We start from the raw sequence: 18,668 nt of genomic DNA, 5'->3' as shown, positions 1-18,668 counted from the left end.
TTGTAATGAGTTTGACAGGGAAAGGACACCAACACAGGATTTTCGGTTTTTCTCTACATAGCTTTTAAAAAATGTAATTTGGTTTCAGAGCATTTCTTCACTGAGCCTACAGAAACAAACAAAACACTAGCAAGCCATCAGACTCCTCAATGAAAATGTATTTCACGTTAAACACAACGTACACATCATGCAAATGAGGCATCACCATGGTCACAATGGTGCTGTGAGGTACAACAGATCACAACAAAACAAACATTTAGCAAAATAAAGCTATAGGAAAGATGGTGAGGCATTTTTTGAAAGTCAGACCATGCTATCATTTTCTGTGTGCTTGTCATAAAAGGGATTTTCCCCCGATATGCATCAAGATCAATGGCACTGCATTACTGGAGGCATGTATTTTATTTAATATATACACATACACAAACATACACCGTTTCCATAACTAATAAAGTCTTAAACTGTAGCGGGTTTTAAAAGCACATGAACAAGATTACTATTGAGACTTCTTTTTATCTCCTTGTTGCAAACCTCAGTCAAAATTATGGATCTTTTCCAAACGCTTTATTGTACAAGTCAAAAAAAGTTTCAGAGAAGGTAATTTTAATCTGAAAGTCACATTTCACCACAAGAAATAAAATTAAGAAAACACATTATTATATGTGTTCTGAAAATGTGCATGAAACACATGGAGTATACATTCTAGTGTCATTTGTCGCCCGTTCGGATATTTTTATACTGAAATCTATTAAAGTGATATACTGGGTCCAGTTCAGGGCCTCCTTATTCCAGAGCACTATCCTTTTCATTTGTGTGTGGCTTCATCAGAGTTGAGCAAACACAGGAGCAAACAAACAAGGACCTGAAGATCCAAGAGAAAAGCAATAGCAACAACATGGAAACCAACCACTTGTGCATGAGACACAAAATTCATTCAAACTTCCTTCAGTCCAAAAGCCGCTTGATGGCTTGGGAGATTTTTTTTAAGGTTCAACAATGACAAGATCCTTGCCAGACTGAGGTGCCCACATCATAAGAAAATGCGTAAGTGAACAGAAAGCATCCCACACTGCTTGTTTCCATAATCAACCAGACTTACTCTATTAGGTCCCCAAGAAGTAATGTGGGGCAACACATTTTACAGATGGCTAAGCTTAATAATTAAAAAAAGCTTCTTGATAGTAACTTCCAACAAAGAAACCTCAGAGAAGGGAGAAAACCCTCTGGAATTTCTTCTTCTAAACAGAGACAAGGAGATAAGCAGCCCAAGTTCAGTATATATGCTTAAGCAGAGTCTGGGTTAACGTCTAGAATATTTACAGGAAAAGACATCTACATGTTTAGGTACTCCAGCTTTGGGAATAAGAACAGTTATAAGGTGAATTTCCAACACAGAACCACCTGGGTTATTCGGAGGAGCACTACGATAATAAAGTAGCACAGGAAGCGCTTTATCAGCCGCTGAAGCCCATAAATAGATCTGTAACATGAAATTTTGCTAAAGCCCAACAAGGCCAGCGTTTCAAGGTTTCTACCAAGAGTGGCCAGGGTTTGAGTTTGACATACTAACTAGGAATATACAGTTACATTTGGATCTAATAATTTGGAATCCAGGGATTTAGGACAACAGAAGCTTCTTCAGAGGACCGGCAGCTCGGATTGGACTACTAGCAGCTTCATGGGTTCTCCAAACACCACCTGTGTCAATTCAAAAACAAAACCAGGTGAGATGAATGAAGAGACCACGTTGTACCTATTCTCTCTCACTAAAATGATCACATTGTCTGGGACTTTCCACCTTCTTGATTATATTTTCCTTGGTTCACAAAGTATCTTTCAACTAAGGTGCTACAGCATTTTGGGTAGAACTATTCTATTAGGTGGCCAAATTCTCTTTGGTTGGGACTGTCCTAAAACCTGCAGGATGCCTAACGTCCTGCTTTCCAAATGGCAGTGCTACCCCCAGCTACTGTGACAATGACCCCCCCCAACATATTTTAAGATTTCAGAAGAGAACTTATTTTAAGAAGCCAAATGCAGTCAAAACAAACAAAATACATGCTTATTTATGTTTATCTCTATCCCATTCTTTGTATTTCTTAAAGTTTTTATTTTAATCCTATTAACAGTATACTGTTCATTTCAAGGATACAGTAGAGTGAGTCAGCACTTCTGTACGTCACCGGTGCTCATCAGGACAAGTGCCCTCCTTCATTCCCATCACCTGTCTCACCATTCACTCCCCTACCTCCCCCTCTGGTAACTGTTTGTTCCTTGCAGTTAAGAGTTTGTTTCTTCTTTGCCTCTTCCCCCTCCCCTTTGCTTGTTTTGTTTCTTAAATTCCACGTATGAATGAAATCACAAGGCATTTTTCTTTCTCTTGCTGATTGATTTCACTTAGCATAATACTCTCTAGGGACATGGTTTATTCTAAAAATTACCTGTCATGCATTCCCTTTCATGTGTGAAAGGGCCACACCTTCTTTCCCAAAACTCAAGAGAAGAGATGCACCGTGTACACCCAAAAGTTGAGCACAGGCAGATGTATACAAAATACAATGACCTTGAATATGTGGCTTCCCCAACCTGTTTCCTCATGTGATTTTACTTAAGTAATCTCTGCACTCAACATGGGGTCAAAAACCCTGAGATCAAGAATCTCATGCTGCTCTGACTGACCCAGCCAGGAGCCCCAAAATAGACTTTAATATTCTTTTTAGTAGGCTCTACGCCGAACATGGGGCTTGAGCTCCTAACCCTATGATCAAGAGCTCTACGGATCTGAGAATGCTCTACTGACAGCCAGCCAGGCACCCCATGTTTCCTCATTTGAGAAACAGAAAGGTTGGACTGTATCATATCAGGCATTAAAGTTCTGTTATAGGAGTGGAGCATAAGGGACGTTTAACTCTAGGAAACAAACTGACGATCGCTGGAGGGGAAATGGGTGGGGGGATGGAGTGACTAGGGGGTGGGCATCAAGTAGGGCACATGATGCAATGAGCACTGGGTGTTATATACAAATGATGAATTACTGAACTCTACCTCTGAAACTAATGATACACTATATGTTAATTGAATTAAAATGAAATTTTAAAAAAAGAAAGTGAGAGTGTGATGAAAATATAGAAATGTTTTGAAGAGTCTGAAGTGGGAGGACAGTTGGAATCAAGTTATGAAAGGAACTGATGACAGATTCTAAGTATGTTTTCATCATCAAAACAAATAAGCCCCAAACTGAAGTAAATCCAATGTGAGGTATGTATAACTAAGTCACCCAAATGCAGAGTGTTTAGAACTCATTTTGGCAAGAAAGAAGGCCAAAGGTGGTGAACAAAAGCTTTAGGACACAAACATCAGTTCTCCATTCCCCCACTCCCTCAGGTGTGATCCAAGAATAAATATTCGCTTTAAAAGACTGCAGAATGGGTCAACAGAACAGCAAATCATTGGCCAAAAGCTCATCACCGCATATAAATTATTGTAGCTAGAATGTGGGGTGGCACTGAGAGAAACTAGGGGAGACATTCATTTTATTAATACCACCTTGCACCACTATTACAGCATTCTCTCTTTGCCTCTAAAAATGGTGCTACTCCAGACAGATGGCTGCTCAAACTTATAGCAATGCTTCTCAACACACACACACCCATCCACAAACCCCGAAGAGCAGGGGCAGGCATGGTGGCGAATAGCAATGAAGGATCTCAAAATCCATCTCAATTATTGTGTATGTGTTGCAGTATATACTATATACAGGTTCCCCCCCCATCTGAAAGAACATTCCTACGAAACCTTTTGTAATGGAATATGGTGAAGAAGCAATTACCACTAACTTACATGAAAAAAATTTTTTGAGCACTTCCAGACTCTGAAAATAACCTCTTAGGCTTTTCTGATACTTTAGGACACCTCTTGCCAATGGATGTGCAAAATAAACGGAGATAAAGCACAGATGCTTACTGACAGTGCAAAGCTATGGCAGCTGAATGCTGAGTGCGGCTGTCAGGAAGGAGCCTGGCAGAGCCACTCTCACTGCCTCTCTAACAGCTGGCTCCAAGGTGAATGCTGAATACTATTTGTACATTTTGCCTCTTTTTTTTTTTTTTTTTTTGGTAAAAGCGAGAACCCTCTTTGGATTACTTTCAGTTACTATAAACAGGTAACTAACGTAGGTCTTCCATAAACTACATTTCGCATAGTGTGGAACTTTTGGAAAAACAGGTGATATTTGTATTCATATTCACGTTTGTATTTTTCAAATAAAACTGACCATCGAAGAGATGGAATGATGTTAACCCCACCTTCACAAACCCCAGGTGGAGAGGTATAAATTTAGACTCTAAGCAAAAGACTGTACTGTACCTTTCATTAAAGAGAGGTATTTGTCAACAGAAGGTGTTCAGAGTATTTTCTTGGCCAGGACTGTTAAATCCTTCAATCAGATTTTTGTTACAGTCATCCAGGCTGAGATTTTCACTGGATCGCTTGGGGTATATGGGGGGACCAGTGAAATCTAAGAGATCTTGAAGAGCTCGGGCATTACCAGTTCCATTTTGGTCCAGAGACACCCCAGGAATCATTTCACTTACTGGTGAAAATTCTGGGATAGAAATAAGCTCTTCCTTTGAAACAGGACTGGAATGTGGGGAGGGGAAAGAGAAGGACAGAAGAAGAGAGAGAAAGGCAAAAATTAATTGTATTTGCAATATTTGGTTATATTACTTTTCTAGAGAAGATGGACTTAGAATTGGAGTTGGTGTGAAATGTACTAAACAAAATACAAGTTAGTTAAACTCTGAGACTCTGATAGAAAAGGCCCCCATGGAGAACAAGGGAAGTGGACTGAGCAGAGTTGTGAAGGCCAAGCTCACACTTCCACAAGAAGAAAGAAAATAAAAACTAAAGGCACCAGCACTGTGGAGAAGCCAAGCACTTCCAAAATCTTCAAAATGGAAAAACCAAATAGAAAGCCAATGCTAAAAAGAAAAAAAAAAGAAAGAAAGAAAGCAAGCAAGCAAGCCAGTGCTAGAAGTTAAAACTGAGCTGAGGAAGGGCTCTACTCAGCACTGGAGCTTCTGGTGCCGCTTTTTTCAAGCAGTGCTACTTTTGACGAGCTGCTTTTTCTCCCCTGGCCTCAGTTTCTCTGCTGTACAATGGGGGTGAACAATCATTTCTTCATACCACGGCTCCTGTGAGCGTGATGTGATCATACCGAGGAAGTCTGTGCGGAGCCACCTGGAGTAAGTGTTCAGTTTAGGTGGGAGCCGTTATTAGCAAGCACCCCACCATCCACCCACCACCGGCAGAGCAGATCTTCCCCAAGTTCCCTCTCTCAAGTAAGGCCCCACTCCACCCTGACTTATCCAGCTCCTGCCCACCAGGCCTGGCTCTCCACCTCCTAGAGATGGAAGAAGGAGTTTCACAGCTGTGTCAACCACAGGCCTAGCTCGGATGAGTGGTAGGCTGGCGTGTGAGGTCCTGTCACTCAGAGTCTTTCTTAACAGCCAGAGTAAGGCTGCTGCCAGGTTCGACTGTTCTTTTCTTCCTTGATAAGATCTGAGAGAAGAATCTATAAAAACCAGTTGAACTGAAAAACTCAGAAAATCCATCTCCCTCATACTCAGCCTAGTTAAGGGGTAGTAGAAGACCTACCAGCACCTCTGGTGGCGGAACCTGGGCAAACTGCTCGATCAGCAGAAAAACCCACCCCATCTCCACCTCACTTTACTCCCTCTCCCTGGGTTTACAGAGCTGGTCAGAGCATGAGGAGGAGAAAAGGCCACAAGTTTGGGTGCAACTTCCAGGAGCCATCTCTCTTTAAATGCAGAGAAGGCCGCAGGAGAACCCGGAGCACACACAAAGCCCCTTCACTTCTTGAACCCTGGCGGGTGCTGTGTCTTATCCCATACCCCACTCCCAGAGACATCAAGAGTAAGCAGAGGTAGGCTCAACATGGGGCGGGGGCAGAGATGTAGTGTTAACTTTTAAGATGACTCAGCTGTTCTGCCCTGCTGGCTGAGGAGTGGAACCGAAGGAGGCAAGGGCTGTCTCTGTAGAATCTGCTCTACTGGCGACAGGGTGCTGGACCCTGGGTTTTTACATATCCGGCTCAAAGCCAGGATGCACAAACTGGGGTATTTACAATCACTGTGCCCTAGGAAAGACCATCTTTCCCAGACAAAGCTGAGAATTCACAGCCAAGGAGAGAACGGTAAGCTCTGGGGGGCTAGAGCTCTGACAGAACTTTTGCAAAACACTGTCACTGCCTCCTGACTCAGACAGCTGCCTCCACCCGACTGCCCTGCTCAAGGCTCTCTCCTGCAGGGTCTCTGCCCCAGCCACAGGCTAACTGAATTCTCCTTTTGATTGGGATTAATTTGCCAGGTGATATCATCTACAAACACACTAGTTAAAGAATTCCTTAAGATTGTAGCATCTGAAAGCAAATGAGATTCCTTATCAAGTCCCCGCTGACAAGTCTATGTAACATAAGACAGTGGACACAGTGAGTCCTGTTGGTGTTGCGCTCAGATCCCCTTTAGCTGTAGGTACATCCGGCTCCCAGTTGCAGAGAGAGCAGGCTGCTAATAGCTCAGAGCTGCCACCTCTTCTCTGAACACACGCCTTGGGCTGAAGGAGCCCTATGTCCACTGAAGTTATAACTGCATCCCCTACCTTGGGTGACCACGCTCAATGACTGATGGATACGGTGGCACAGAAGCTGCTTCCCTTGATCAGACCACTCTCTGGTAGAAATTTATCCTCCAGATCTCCCCTATGACCAGCTGACAGAAGCCTTGCTTAGTGATTTCCCGTGCCCCATCCTGCTTCCCACCCAACTCTTGCTCCAGAGCACTCTTTCCCTATAAATCCCATGCCTTTGAATACCTGTCCCACACTCTACTTCTTTTTTTAATATTTATTTTAGGCGAGAAAGAGAGAGCGAGAGCACGCACACAAGTGGGGTGAGGGGCAAGAGTATTCAAGCAGACTCCCCGCTGACCGCAGAGCCAGACGTGGGGCTCAATCCCACGACCCATGAGATCATGACCTGAGCCAAAACCAAGAGCTGGATGCTCAATCCATTGAGCTACCCAGGAACCCCTCCCAGGCTCTACTCCTAGGGAACCTGTCCTAAGACACTGATAAACCACTGACAGCTTTCCTAAATGTCAATGGAACCTACTTTAGTTGATTCAGGTGTTTAAAAGAAAAAAAAAGTCAATGAAGAGGCAGTGGAGGTGTTTGGAGAAGAGGTGAAGCTCACATGCAAAATAAATCAACTTACCTCACATCCATAGACTGAACCTCTTCAGTTGAATCATCCAGACTGTTTGATTTCCCATCAAGGGTGTCCAGATGAACAAGTCCCCCAACTGGTTTAAGCCCATTAGAGAAAATGTCTCGGGGAAAAGTTTCTGGGCCACTGCGCCCCACACCATTAACTTCCTGGCAGTTGTTTAATCCATTTATTTCTGATTGAGAACACAAAGTCATTCGTTAACCATAAAATATCCAGAACAAGGAGCTAACAGAGGAAATATACATCGAAGCAATTAATTTAATCCTCTACTTTACCAGCAGTGCAACATCTTTTGCCAAAAAACCCCACAACAACAAACAAACAAAAAAAACCCTGGGTCATCAGCTTCACACAGGGAAAAGAAAGGACTAATGACATCACCAGTGTCTGTGCAGGGCTCCTGACCCGCCCAGGAGGCCTGCTGTCTCATACTGTGCAGGTCCCCAGGCTCTGTAGAGCGCTTACTTGAGCCCCAAGGCAAAGGAAAAATGTAGAATGCTTCTGAGATGGACACACCCTTCTGATTTTGGTTGCCATGAAATATTCACATCCAAAGAGTTTTAAGTATACCCGAGAGAGACGAGCTGGACTGCCCGAAGTGTGGAAGACAGTAGAAACCACCATAGAATAGCAGAGTCCATTCTGAACAGAACCTGACCAGCTGCTGAGCTCCCTGGAAGGTAGCATGGGCCAGCAGGTGGCCAGCTTTCTGTGGTGGGACTAGTAGAGTTCCACTTTCTGAATGGACCTGACAGACCTCTGGTGGAGATGGGGACTCCACCAGAAGGGAAACTACACAGTCCCCTTCCAGCAGTAATGCTCTTAAGACCCACAGGTGCTTGTCCCCAGCAGGAAGTGCTATGAGCCGTACCTGCTGAAAGGAACTCAAGAACCAGTTCTCACACTCACCTATTTTGTTCGGGACAATTGGTTTTGTCTTTTTATCCACACACACAGCAGACTGAAGCTCCACCTTTGGGTCTTCTTTCTGAAAGCAGATACAGGGAAGGATGACTTTACACAGAAAGACAAGTGCTTCTGAAATGCATCAGAAGATATTTGGAACTGTACTGAGCCATCTGCCTGTGCCATGGTAATTCCTGGAATCTTTTGAGCTTATTACAAATCAGCTGTGTTTCCCTTATTAATCTGTCACCATTTCCTGATTTATTCAGGAACTACTATGCCTCTCACTGCATTCCTACCCCCACTTCTTGGAGGAAATTTTTCATTACCACCCTGTCTGAAACTCCTTAGACTTCTCTCTCCTTCCAGGTACTGACAGTCTCCTTAATCTAGCCAGGAACAAAGTAGGAAGAGTTCAATTTTTCTGGCTTTTCCTCTCCAAGACCTTCAATTCCACTGAATATACCATGTCATTCTTTCCTCCTCAGCCAATAAATTATTAAAATGGCACTCTGAACACCTACCTTCACTTCTGGAGACACATCACTCTTTCTTGTTCTCTTCATGATTTCATCAATTCTCTGGAAACCAAAAAGAACCAGGTAAGAGGACAATAAAACCAAATACACGTAAAAGCAGTTGGGTCTATATGCAATTTCATATGTCAGAAAACTTATAAAAGAGAAACATCAGCAGAGAATAATTTCCACTGGTTTTCCACTGGTTTTGCAGATATACACCTCGGCCCTATAAACACGATCAAATACTTGAGAAGTGAACTAGTACCTAAAATCAACAGTTTAGATTCCATTTTTTTCCTTCCTTTCCATAGGTTACCTAAAAACCAACAAATCACCACCTGCCATTCTAGAGGACCACCCTAGAGAAAGTAAAGCTGAGGTGCAGGTCAGGAGGGGAGGCCAGAGACTGGTCTTCTAACTCTCAGGCCTAAAGTAGTTCAAAGCCTGGGCTGGATCTACGATACCTTGGGAATGGAGCTTTATAATCAGTCTCCTTAAATCCAACTTTATCCCTAATTATTTAAATGTAAATGGATGAAACTCTCCAATGAAAAGACAAAGACTATGAAACTGGATTAAAATAACAAGTCTTAACTATATGCTGTTTATAAGAGACATATGGACATACATAGGTTCAAAGTGTAAGGATGGAAAAATATTTACCATGTAGACACTAAGCACCAAAAAGGCTGACAAAGTGGACTTTCAGACAATTATTACTGGAGATAAAGATGTATTGGTGATAAAGGGGTCAAATCAATAGGAAAATTTAATAATCTGAAATATGTATTCACCTAAAAGCAAAGCTACAAAAACATACAAAAGTTGATAGAACTAGAAGAAGAAATGGCTAAATCCATAATCACCGATAGAGCCTTTAACACTCTTCTCTTAGTTACTAACAGAACAAGAGGAAAGAAAACCAATGGAGATAAAGAAGATTTGAACAGCACTACCAACAAACTTGACCTAATTAGGTAATTTTCCGATCACTCTACCCAACAACTGTAGAACAGAACTGGATTCATTTCCTGTTCTTGCCTCACCCTAACTCCTCTTAATCCTTAGCTCTTACCTTCTTCCTCTCCAGTCGCTCCTGCTCAATCTGAAGCATGATTTGTTCTCTTTCTAGACGCATCTGTTTAGCTGCCTCCTGGGCCTTTGCTTCTACTGCTTCCTTCTGACAGAAACAGGAAAACCAAGGCACAGACTTTACTAAGCTGAGAAAACAGTGTTGTGGAATTCCTTGGGATATGCACATAACCTTCTACCTCATATCATCTACCTCAAAGGCAATGTTGTTTCAATATTCAGTGTGGATTTACACAGCCTGTTCTATGACAGAGCAGACGTGGCTGGGCCTCACTCACACACCCTCAGTCCACCATGCAAATTACCTACAGATAGTTTCCATACTGCCTGCCAAGGTCTTTCTGTGCTGAAGGACTGTTTCTAGCCATGCGCATGTGGCCAGGAACTTCAGAAACTTATTTTTTTCATTTCAAGATTTATTTATTTATTAGAAGGAGAGAACATGTACACACAGACCCAAGTGGAAGGGGGCAAAGGAGAAGGGAGAGGAAAAGGTAAAGAATCCCAAGCAGATTCCACACTGAACATGCAGCCTGATGTGGGGCTCGATCTCATGATCCCAAGACCACAACTGGAGCCAAAACTAAGAGGTGGGTGCCCAATGAAATGAGCCACCCAGGTACCCCAGGAGTTTCAGAAACTTAATTCCCACAAGGAATGATCTACAGCCATGAGAGGCAGGAGCTGAAAGATAAATAATCCAGTTTCCTCACCCCTCAGAGGGACAATTCTAAGGCATATGGCATGGTCTCTTAGAGAATGCCAAAGGGACTAACTCCCACTGGTCCACCGTAAGCTACTCCTTAGTTCACTTACATGGGCTTTCCTCTCACTTCCCTACCAACTTCCTGGGATCTTATCCCAAATAAACTACTGGTACCCAAATTCTCATCCTAGCATCTACCTTTTGGGGGATGTGAACTGACATACAACAAACATTACAAACTTCACTTTTATTGTCCAAAGTAACTCACGCTTAATAACCAGCCCAGTTAGTTTAAGGAAAAACTTCAAGTAAGTATTATAAGTTATTCAAATTTAACTCATTTTACCTAATATAAAGTCCTTAAGGAGAGTCCATATGAAGACTCACACAGTACCTGCTTTTCAATCATGACTTTTTCTTGCTTTTCTTTTTCTTGTTTTTCTTTTTCTTGCTCTTCTTTTAATAACAGCTCCTCCTTGGCCTTTCTCTTAGCCTCCTCTTCTGCCTTTCTTTTTTCTTCCTCTTCCTGCCGCTTCTTTTCCTCTTCTTGCTTACGGGCTTCCTCTTCTAGGCGAAGTCTTTCTTCCTCTGCCTTTCTTTTCAATTCCTCTCTCTCCAGCCTTTTGAGAACATAACTGTTGTTAGGGGATGTTGACATTCTCAGAAGACAAACTACCAAAGAACTGTGTGCTGATAGGAGCACGCAAGGTTCAACACAGTCGCAGACATGTGCACTTGAGTTAGTATCCACTCAAGGAAATGACTCAAATTTCCCGAGAAGCAACTTCAGTCCATATATATATATATGTGTGTGTATGTGTGTGTGTGTGTGTGTGTCTGTCTGTCTCTGTGTGTGTGTGTTCATATATATAGGGTTAACTTTAAATTCTGTTAACACAAAGAGTAATGAGGTACTGACTTGTGAACACACCATAATGAAGACACAAATGTTCCCTAGTCAAACTACAAATGACTACAGCTCCATCATTCTTACTTAATGACAATTCTTTAAAAACTAAGTGAAATAAATATTTAAAACTAATTAAAGCCAAAAAAACTAGAAATGTCTTGATGGCTACAATTGTGCCAGTCAGCAATTTAAGAGCAGTGACGGCAAGCTCAAAAAGTTTACTTTGGGTTCGAACTGCTACATGACTTTTTGAAGGAGCAAGTGGAAGAAAACACTCAACAGAACCCTTATATTTAATACAGAAATTAACACCTATTTCTCATTTGTTTTACCGATCTTTAAAAATCTCTTTTAGCTTGGGGTGCCTGTGTGGCTCAGTTAGTTAAGCATCTGACTCTTGATTTCGGCCAGATCATGATCTCAGGGTATGAGACTGAGCCCCAAACACACACCACACTAAGTGGGGAGTCTGTTCATGATTCTCTTTCACCCTCTCCCTCTGCCCCTCTCCCCACTCATGCTCTCTAAAATAAGTAAATAATTCTTTAAAAAACGAAGTGTTAAAAAATCTCTTTTATCTTTCTTTGCTATATGAAAATTAAATGACATTTAGAAATTTTTCATCCACAGATGAATGGTTGATAATAGAATGATAAAGAGCTCTAAGCAGTGAGGGAAAATCCTATAAAGTCCAAGTGCTTGTGGGGTGCCTGGGTAGCTCAGTGGGTTAGAGCCTGTGCTTTCCGCTCGGGTCATGATCCACAGTCCTGGGATCGGCCCGCATCAGGTTCTCTGCTCAGCAGGGAGCCTGCTTCCCACACTCTCTCTGCCTGCCTCTCTGCCTACTTGTGATCTCTGTCAAATAAATAAATAAAATCTTTAAAAAAAATAAAGTCTAAGTGCTTGTTTTTAGATTTCTTTTTTTTTTTAAGATTTTATTTATTTGACAGAGGGAGAGATCACAAGTAGGCAGAGAGGCAGGCAGAGAGAGAGGGGAAGCAGGCTCCCTGCCGAGCAGAGAGCCCGATACAGGGCTCAAATCCCAGGACCCTGGGATCATGACCTGAGCCGAAGGCAGAGGCTTAACCCACTGAGCCACCCGGGCACCCCTGTTTTTAGATTTCTAATGTTCTTCCTGTTCACAAATGTGTCATATTCCTCAGCTATAAAAATAATGTAAGTAATCATACTCATCTTACAGTATGTTACTGAATGGCAATGTGACATATGGACAAAACTGCACCTGAGGTGCCTGGCTGGTTCAGTTGGTTAAGCATCTGCCTTCGGCTCAGGTCACATTCCCAGAGTCCTGGGAACAAGCCCCGCGCCGGGCTCCCTGCTCAGCAGAAAGTCTGCTTCTCTCTCTGCCCCTCCCCCTGCTCGTGCTTTCTCTCTCTCTCAAATAAACAAACAAACAAACAAACAAACAAAATGTAAAAAAAAAAAAAAAAAAGATTCTCTCTCTCCCTTTGCCCTCGCCCTGTCAAAAGATCAGGACTTTAAAAAGAATGTCCTCCTATCCTGCAGGTAATGTGGAGGCAATTAGCCTATGTATTACCAAAGGAATACTTTAAAAGGTTAAGAAATACTGAAAGACACATACTCTACATGAGCAAAAGGTGCAGTGTTGAAAGCACTAAAAGCACTGCTGAAATTATTAAACAACAATTATTGAAAACAAGTGAAATTATTAACAAACATTCTGGAGAACTCTGGACAAGAGCATTACAGGGCCTAATCAGAAAGAAACTCCAGTTCTTAGATTCCTCAATGAAAGACCAAATATGTCTAACATTAAGAGTATCAAAATGGGTGTGTTGTTAACAATATTTATCCAAAGATTAATTCGGAGCACTGTTTTAGTTGTAGTTCTTATCCCTCATCTGATGAGACAGTTTGACTGTCCTGAAGAAGTTAATACACTGTGTATGAATTAATGCACAAGCCACTTCATCTTTATCTTCATCTTCAGGGTCTGAAAAGCCATGCTGTTTCTTCTGTTTTACCATGAGGAATTCAGAGGTGCCCAATGCACCCACACACAGTAAGTGATACATCCTCTTGGCCCCTAAGTCTCCCTAATCTTCACTGTCATGTACAACACACATTCCTTCCCACAGGCCCATTAGCCCTTGCTTGTCCCTCCTGTGACAGACAAAATACCCTCCATTAACCATACTCTGCTTCTCCTAAAGTAGGTGAAAACTAGCTTCCTATGTGATACTGAGTCCCTCAATATCCTCCCCAAGGACAAATATTCTTTCTCTACCTGCTTAAGAAACCAGAGAACACGGATTTGGCCATTTCTCCAATGTCCTGCTCCTGCAGGCTACCCATCCCCTTGCTCTTGCTGTCTTGACCAATTTCTATTTGGACTTCATAAGACCCATATGCAGTTCTATCACTCCTCTGTCTTAATTCCTGTCATCTACTCCAAACTTACCCACTTTCCTTACCAGGTAGAAAGTACCAAAAATCTATGCACTGTGGTCATCATTCAGCATTTAGCATATGCATCCCTTATCCCTGTCAATGGCCACGGGTGAGGGTCTTTGTGTAATGACCCCCCATCTCTCATCCTCCAGCCTTTGGCCCCTCTTGCACTTGCACCACATCCCTGACACGTGCTCAGACTTGAACTATTCAATCTGTGAACTAGATGTGGGTTTCATGATTCTCTCTCCCTTGTGTGCTTAAAAGTTTTCATTAAAAAAAAAAAAAAAAGCTTAGGGGCGCCTGGGTGGCTCAATGGGTTAAGCCTCTGCCTTTGGCTCAGGTCATGATCTCAGGGTCCTGGGATCGAGCCCCGCATTGGGCTCTCTGCTCAGTGGGGAGCCTGCTTTCCCCTCTCTCTTTGCCTGCCTCCCTACTTGTGATCTCGCTCTCTGTCAAATAAATAAATTAAAATCTTAAAAAAAAAAGCTTAATCTTCGACATTCTGAACTTGTGCTTCTTTGATCTGTTTTCACCCTGTCTTTCAGCACCTTCTCTCCTAACCTGCTCTGGAAATGCTGAATTTGAGATGCATTTGGGACACTCTCAAATGAAAGCATAATGTCGCTGAGATATGGCCTCTAGGATCTAGACCAGTGCTATCCAAGAGAACTTTCTGTGACGAGGGAAATGTTTTAGATATTTGTGCTATCCAATATGGTAGCTACTCACCAGGTACCTATTGAGAACTAGAAATGCAGCTGGTACAGCTGAGAAACTGAATTTTACTTAATTTTAGTGCATTTGCGTTCTGGTAGCCACATGGGACTAGTGGACAGCATAGCCCTGGCAGGAGAACAGGCCACAGCACAGAGTCAGAGGTCACCAGTGTACATGTGCTATTTACTGCCTCCCTCGTACTGAAGGTTTTCAAAACAAGATGAAATTAGCTTCAGAAACAGATGCTAAAGGAGGCAAAGGGAAAATGAGAGTAGAAGGGGAGATGAGAGCAGAGTTGGTTTAGCACATCAAATGCTCACATGAAACTGTTGTGTGAAGTGTGGGCCCTAAACCATTTGAAGCCAGAGGAAAGTGGCCGAACAGGATGGAGTGCCACTGCTCACAGAGGGCTTGTTTGGTGAAGCGGCCCAAGGGCTGAGGGTTGAGAGTCCAGGCAACATTTGAGGGGATGTGGGGTGGACAGAAGAGACTGAGAGGAGGGGCCAAAGAAGCCAGGGCAAGCTCGACAAGGTCAAAGTCAACAGAGAAATGGATTAAGAGTCTGGCAATTGGGAGGAATGGTGAGTGTGAGGTATGAAAATGAGTTGAGGAAATAAAGACAGGAAGTACAATCAATCCTTTTTGGAGCGGGGCTGTGCAGGAAATGTGAGAGAGAGAGGGTGATTATTAGAAGGTAAAGAACTCCCTCTTCCTAAGCATACAGCCACAATCATGTTACTTACCTGCTTAGAACCTGCAATCACCCAGGCCTGTCATTTGAGGTCCCGTGATTCATCTTTACCTCCTGTGACCTCTCTTCACAAATCCTATGGCCCCCTCAAACCAGCCCAAACACACCACTCAACAAAAAGATGTGTCACTGTTGACCAGAACACTGGAGGTGGGAAAATCATCAAAAAAAGGTACAGAATTTGAAGGAGGGATAAATAAGACCTACTGCTCATCCTTAAAAAAAAAAAAAAAAAATCAACAAACCTGTAATTATAGACCACAAAAGACTTGCCAAGGTCACTTAATAATTAAGATTATTCTATTATTTATCACTCAAAATTCAGTACCCGTCTTAAAGTGCTGTGGTATGGCTTGCTTTCTGTCAAGTTAATTCTCTAAACATATTGGACTGCACTGTGTGACTACCCTAAAAGCTTCCTTACCAATTTAATGATAAAATCCACCTTGTCCTTCAATGTGTATTCTTTTCTGAATGCAAAGATCAGAAAAGGCCGGACTGCCTGTACTTTGACCAAAGCACCCTGGTACTAACACCACAGTGGTTCTCACTCTTTGGTGAGCTATTAAAACAGGATAGGGCCTATGCCTGCATATTTTCATTGCACTTGCCAGATGGTTCCGACCCCTCCCCCCCATATTTAAAGACCACTACCATGATGTCCTCTGTTGTGCTCCAGGAATGGAGTCCCTCTACCTTGCTGCTTGTGGACAATGACATCAACTTCCACTCCATCTAGGGGTCTTTACTCAACCTTCTTCCTTCTCACCTGGGGGTCCATGTTAGGATAATTTAAGGAAAAAACATTATTTGGGAAGCAGACTCAAGATCTTTATGTCTGGAACCTCCTATCTTCAGAGAGAATCTCATTCCATGAACAGAGCTCAAACTCCCCCAATAGCTCTATAAGGCCTTGCTGGTCCTAGAGTCCAAGGGGAGAATGGGAAGCTATTGGTAATATTTAGATCCAGGAGCTAGGAGTTTCCAGGTAGTCGTAAAAGGGCAATGTTCCATTGCTGTTAATTACAAACCCACTAGAAGACGCAGTCTCCCGAACACCTGCCACGTAGACCTGTACTTCTGCCCAGTTTGTGTCATTAGTCAAACCCTAGAAAGAAAGGTGAGTTGCTCTTTCTACCACAGCCTTTTACATGAGATGGCAATGAAACTCTGAGCAGCCCCACACCTGTCCTGTTCTTCCTTCTCCAGTCGTTCCTGCTCCTCCTGCTCCTTCTGCAAGCGGGCCTGTCGTCTCTTTTCAGCCAGGATCTTTGCAGCCTCCCCTGCATCAGTGGTGCCTGCTGTAGGTTTTCCTGAGGCTGCATGAGAGGAAAAGATCATGGGAAATGAAATACTGATTGCGCTCACACAAGTAGCTGCCACTTGGAAACAAAAAGTCCAACTCAGCGGGTGACAGGAAATGCTGCTGGGATGAGCACAACTGGCCACTGAGCAGAGAAGTTGTAACAAGACGGCTGTGACCCTGTGAATGAATCTCCCAGTGGAGGGTAGTAGAAAGGTGGGGAGGAGAGATGGGGGGATAGCGTGACCCACAAGAGCCACCACCTCAGTGCCCATCTGGGTGAACACACTGTATCTCTTGTAAAAGCTTGAAAGACTAAAGACCTTCTCGGTGGGAAGTGCTGATGCTGGCTGGAAGCAGCTCAACAACCCCATGAGCTCCCAAAGCCATGACCTGTATCAGTTCATCCTCTAGGAGACCCATAGGAGACCACAGGAAGGACTCAGGGGCAATGTGCAAGCCAGAGAAAAGAGCATGAGGGCAAGAAGTTACCCCAGGGAAAAATCTCTTTCCTTCCCCCACACATGGATCTGGGCAGAGAGAGAATGAGCTTGTAAAAGCCAAGCCCTGGGGCAGCACTGACAAGAAGGGCCTACCTCCACTGCTCTCGGCCTTCCCTGTGGCCACAGGCTTCTCAGTGACATGCTTGTCCAGAAGATGCTTCTCAGTGACATGCTTGTCCACCACATGCTTCTCAGTGACATGCTTGTCCAGAAGATGCTTCTCAGTGACATGCTTGTCCACCACATGCTTCTCAGTGACATGCTTATCCAGAAGATGCTTCTCAGTGACATGCTTGTCCACCACATGCTTCTCTGGGGCTTCCTCTCCATGCAGGCCAGCTGCCTGCTGAGCCAGGACACCTTCCCTTTCCTTATTGCTCTTCTCTTTCTCTGCTTTCCTCTTGGGTGTTTCCTGGCTGGGAAAGGTGGGACAGCGGTACTTCACAGGAGACCCTGGGTATGGCGGCTTCATATTCTTTGGAGACTGTGGATACACTTTAGATGTTGCCCTGGAAAACCAAAAGCATGCCTGAAGAGGATTCCAGACCCTGACCACACAACCTCTCGGTTCCTAGCGGGCTTGGTTCTGAAAAGCTGAACAATTTTATCCTTCAAAAGGAACAAGTAGGGGCGCCTGGGTGGCTCAGTGGGTTAAGCCGCTGCCTTCGGCTCGGGTCATGATCTCGGAGTCCTGGGATGGAGCCCCGCGTCGGGCTCTCTGCTCAGCAGGGAGCCTGCTTCCTCCTCTCTCTCTGCCTGCCTCTCTGCCTGCTTGTGACCTCTCTGTCAAATAAATAAAATCTAAAAAAAAAAAAAAAAAAAGGAACAAGTGGAAAGCTTATTAGCACACCCAAAGTCCTTGAAGTACTATCACCCTAACAGCAACATAGGAATCGCTAAGATACCCCTGGGAGAAGGGACAAGACTTTAGGAAGCCCAGCTGCTGAGGCCATGTCCTAACTTCACTCAAGTTTGACTGACAATGTGAGGATAAAGTGTTAGGCACTGTCCTACCTCTTTTTTTTTTTTTAATTTTTAAAGATTTTATTTGTTTATTTGACAGAGAGAGAGATAGCGAGAGAGGGAACACAAGCAGGGGGAGTGGGACAGGGAGAAGCAGGCTTCCCGCTGAGCAGGAAGTCTGATGCAGATCTCGATCCCAGGACCCTGGGATCACGACCTGAGCCGAAACCAAGAATCGGACATTTCATCGACTGTACCACCCAGCTGCCGCTTAGCCGTTAAGTGTACAGTTCAGTGGCATTAAGTATGTTCACAGTGTGGTGCCAACTATCTCCACTATCCATCTCCAGAACGCTACACCTATGAAACACAAACTCCCTATTCCTGCCTCCCTCAGCCCTTGGCAACCACCTTTCTGCTTTCTCTCTGCAGGAATTTGACCACTCCAGGTTCCTCACAGAAGTGAAATCATATCGTATATGTCCTTTTGTGTCTGGCTAATTACACTCAACATAATGTCTTCAAGGTCCCTGGTTCCTTTCTTTTTAAATTCA

The 18,668-nt window shown here is 43.5% G+C and overlaps 1 protein-coding gene across 9 annotated transcripts in view; it reads right to left on the bottom strand.

Annotated features, from left to right (window-relative positions):
• Nucleotides 1–383: 383 nt before the first annotated feature.
• The window catches only part of MAP7D2 (MAP7 domain containing 2), a 97,176-nt gene continuing 78,891 nt past the window's right edge, over nt 384–18,668 (bottom strand). For 7 of the 9 annotated variants that reach the window (XM_047715457.1, XM_047715464.1, XM_047715462.1 and 4 more), the window contains 9 exons: nt 17,245–17,660; nt 16,532–16,664; nt 10,926–11,151; nt 9,809–9,913; nt 8,737–8,793; nt 8,216–8,294; nt 7,292–7,478; nt 4,366–4,638; nt 1,589–1,698 (listed from right to left, as the gene is read on the bottom strand). In XM_047715457.1, the coding sequence (XP_047571413.1) occupies nt 4,389–4,638; nt 7,292–7,478; nt 8,216–8,294; nt 8,737–8,793; nt 9,809–9,913; nt 10,926–11,151; nt 16,532–16,664; nt 17,245–17,660 (1,453 nt within the window). In that variant the 3' untranslated portion in view covers nt 1,589–1,698; nt 4,366–4,388. Of the gene's footprint in view, nt 1,699–4,365; nt 4,639–7,291; nt 7,479–8,215; nt 8,295–8,736; nt 8,794–9,808; nt 9,914–10,925; nt 11,167–16,531; nt 16,665–17,244; nt 17,661–18,668 lie in introns of all 9 variants that reach the window. The other 2 variants (XM_047715458.1, XM_047715459.1) reach the window with 2 other exon arrangements.

The sequence above is a fragment of the Lutra lutra genome, chromosome X (genome assembly GCF_902655055.1).
Source record: "Lutra lutra chromosome X, mLutLut1.2, whole genome shotgun sequence".
In the NCBI taxonomy this organism is placed as follows: domain Eukaryota; kingdom Metazoa; phylum Chordata; class Mammalia; order Carnivora; family Mustelidae; genus Lutra; species Lutra lutra.
This window is presented reverse-complemented; position numbering and strand designations above follow the sequence as displayed.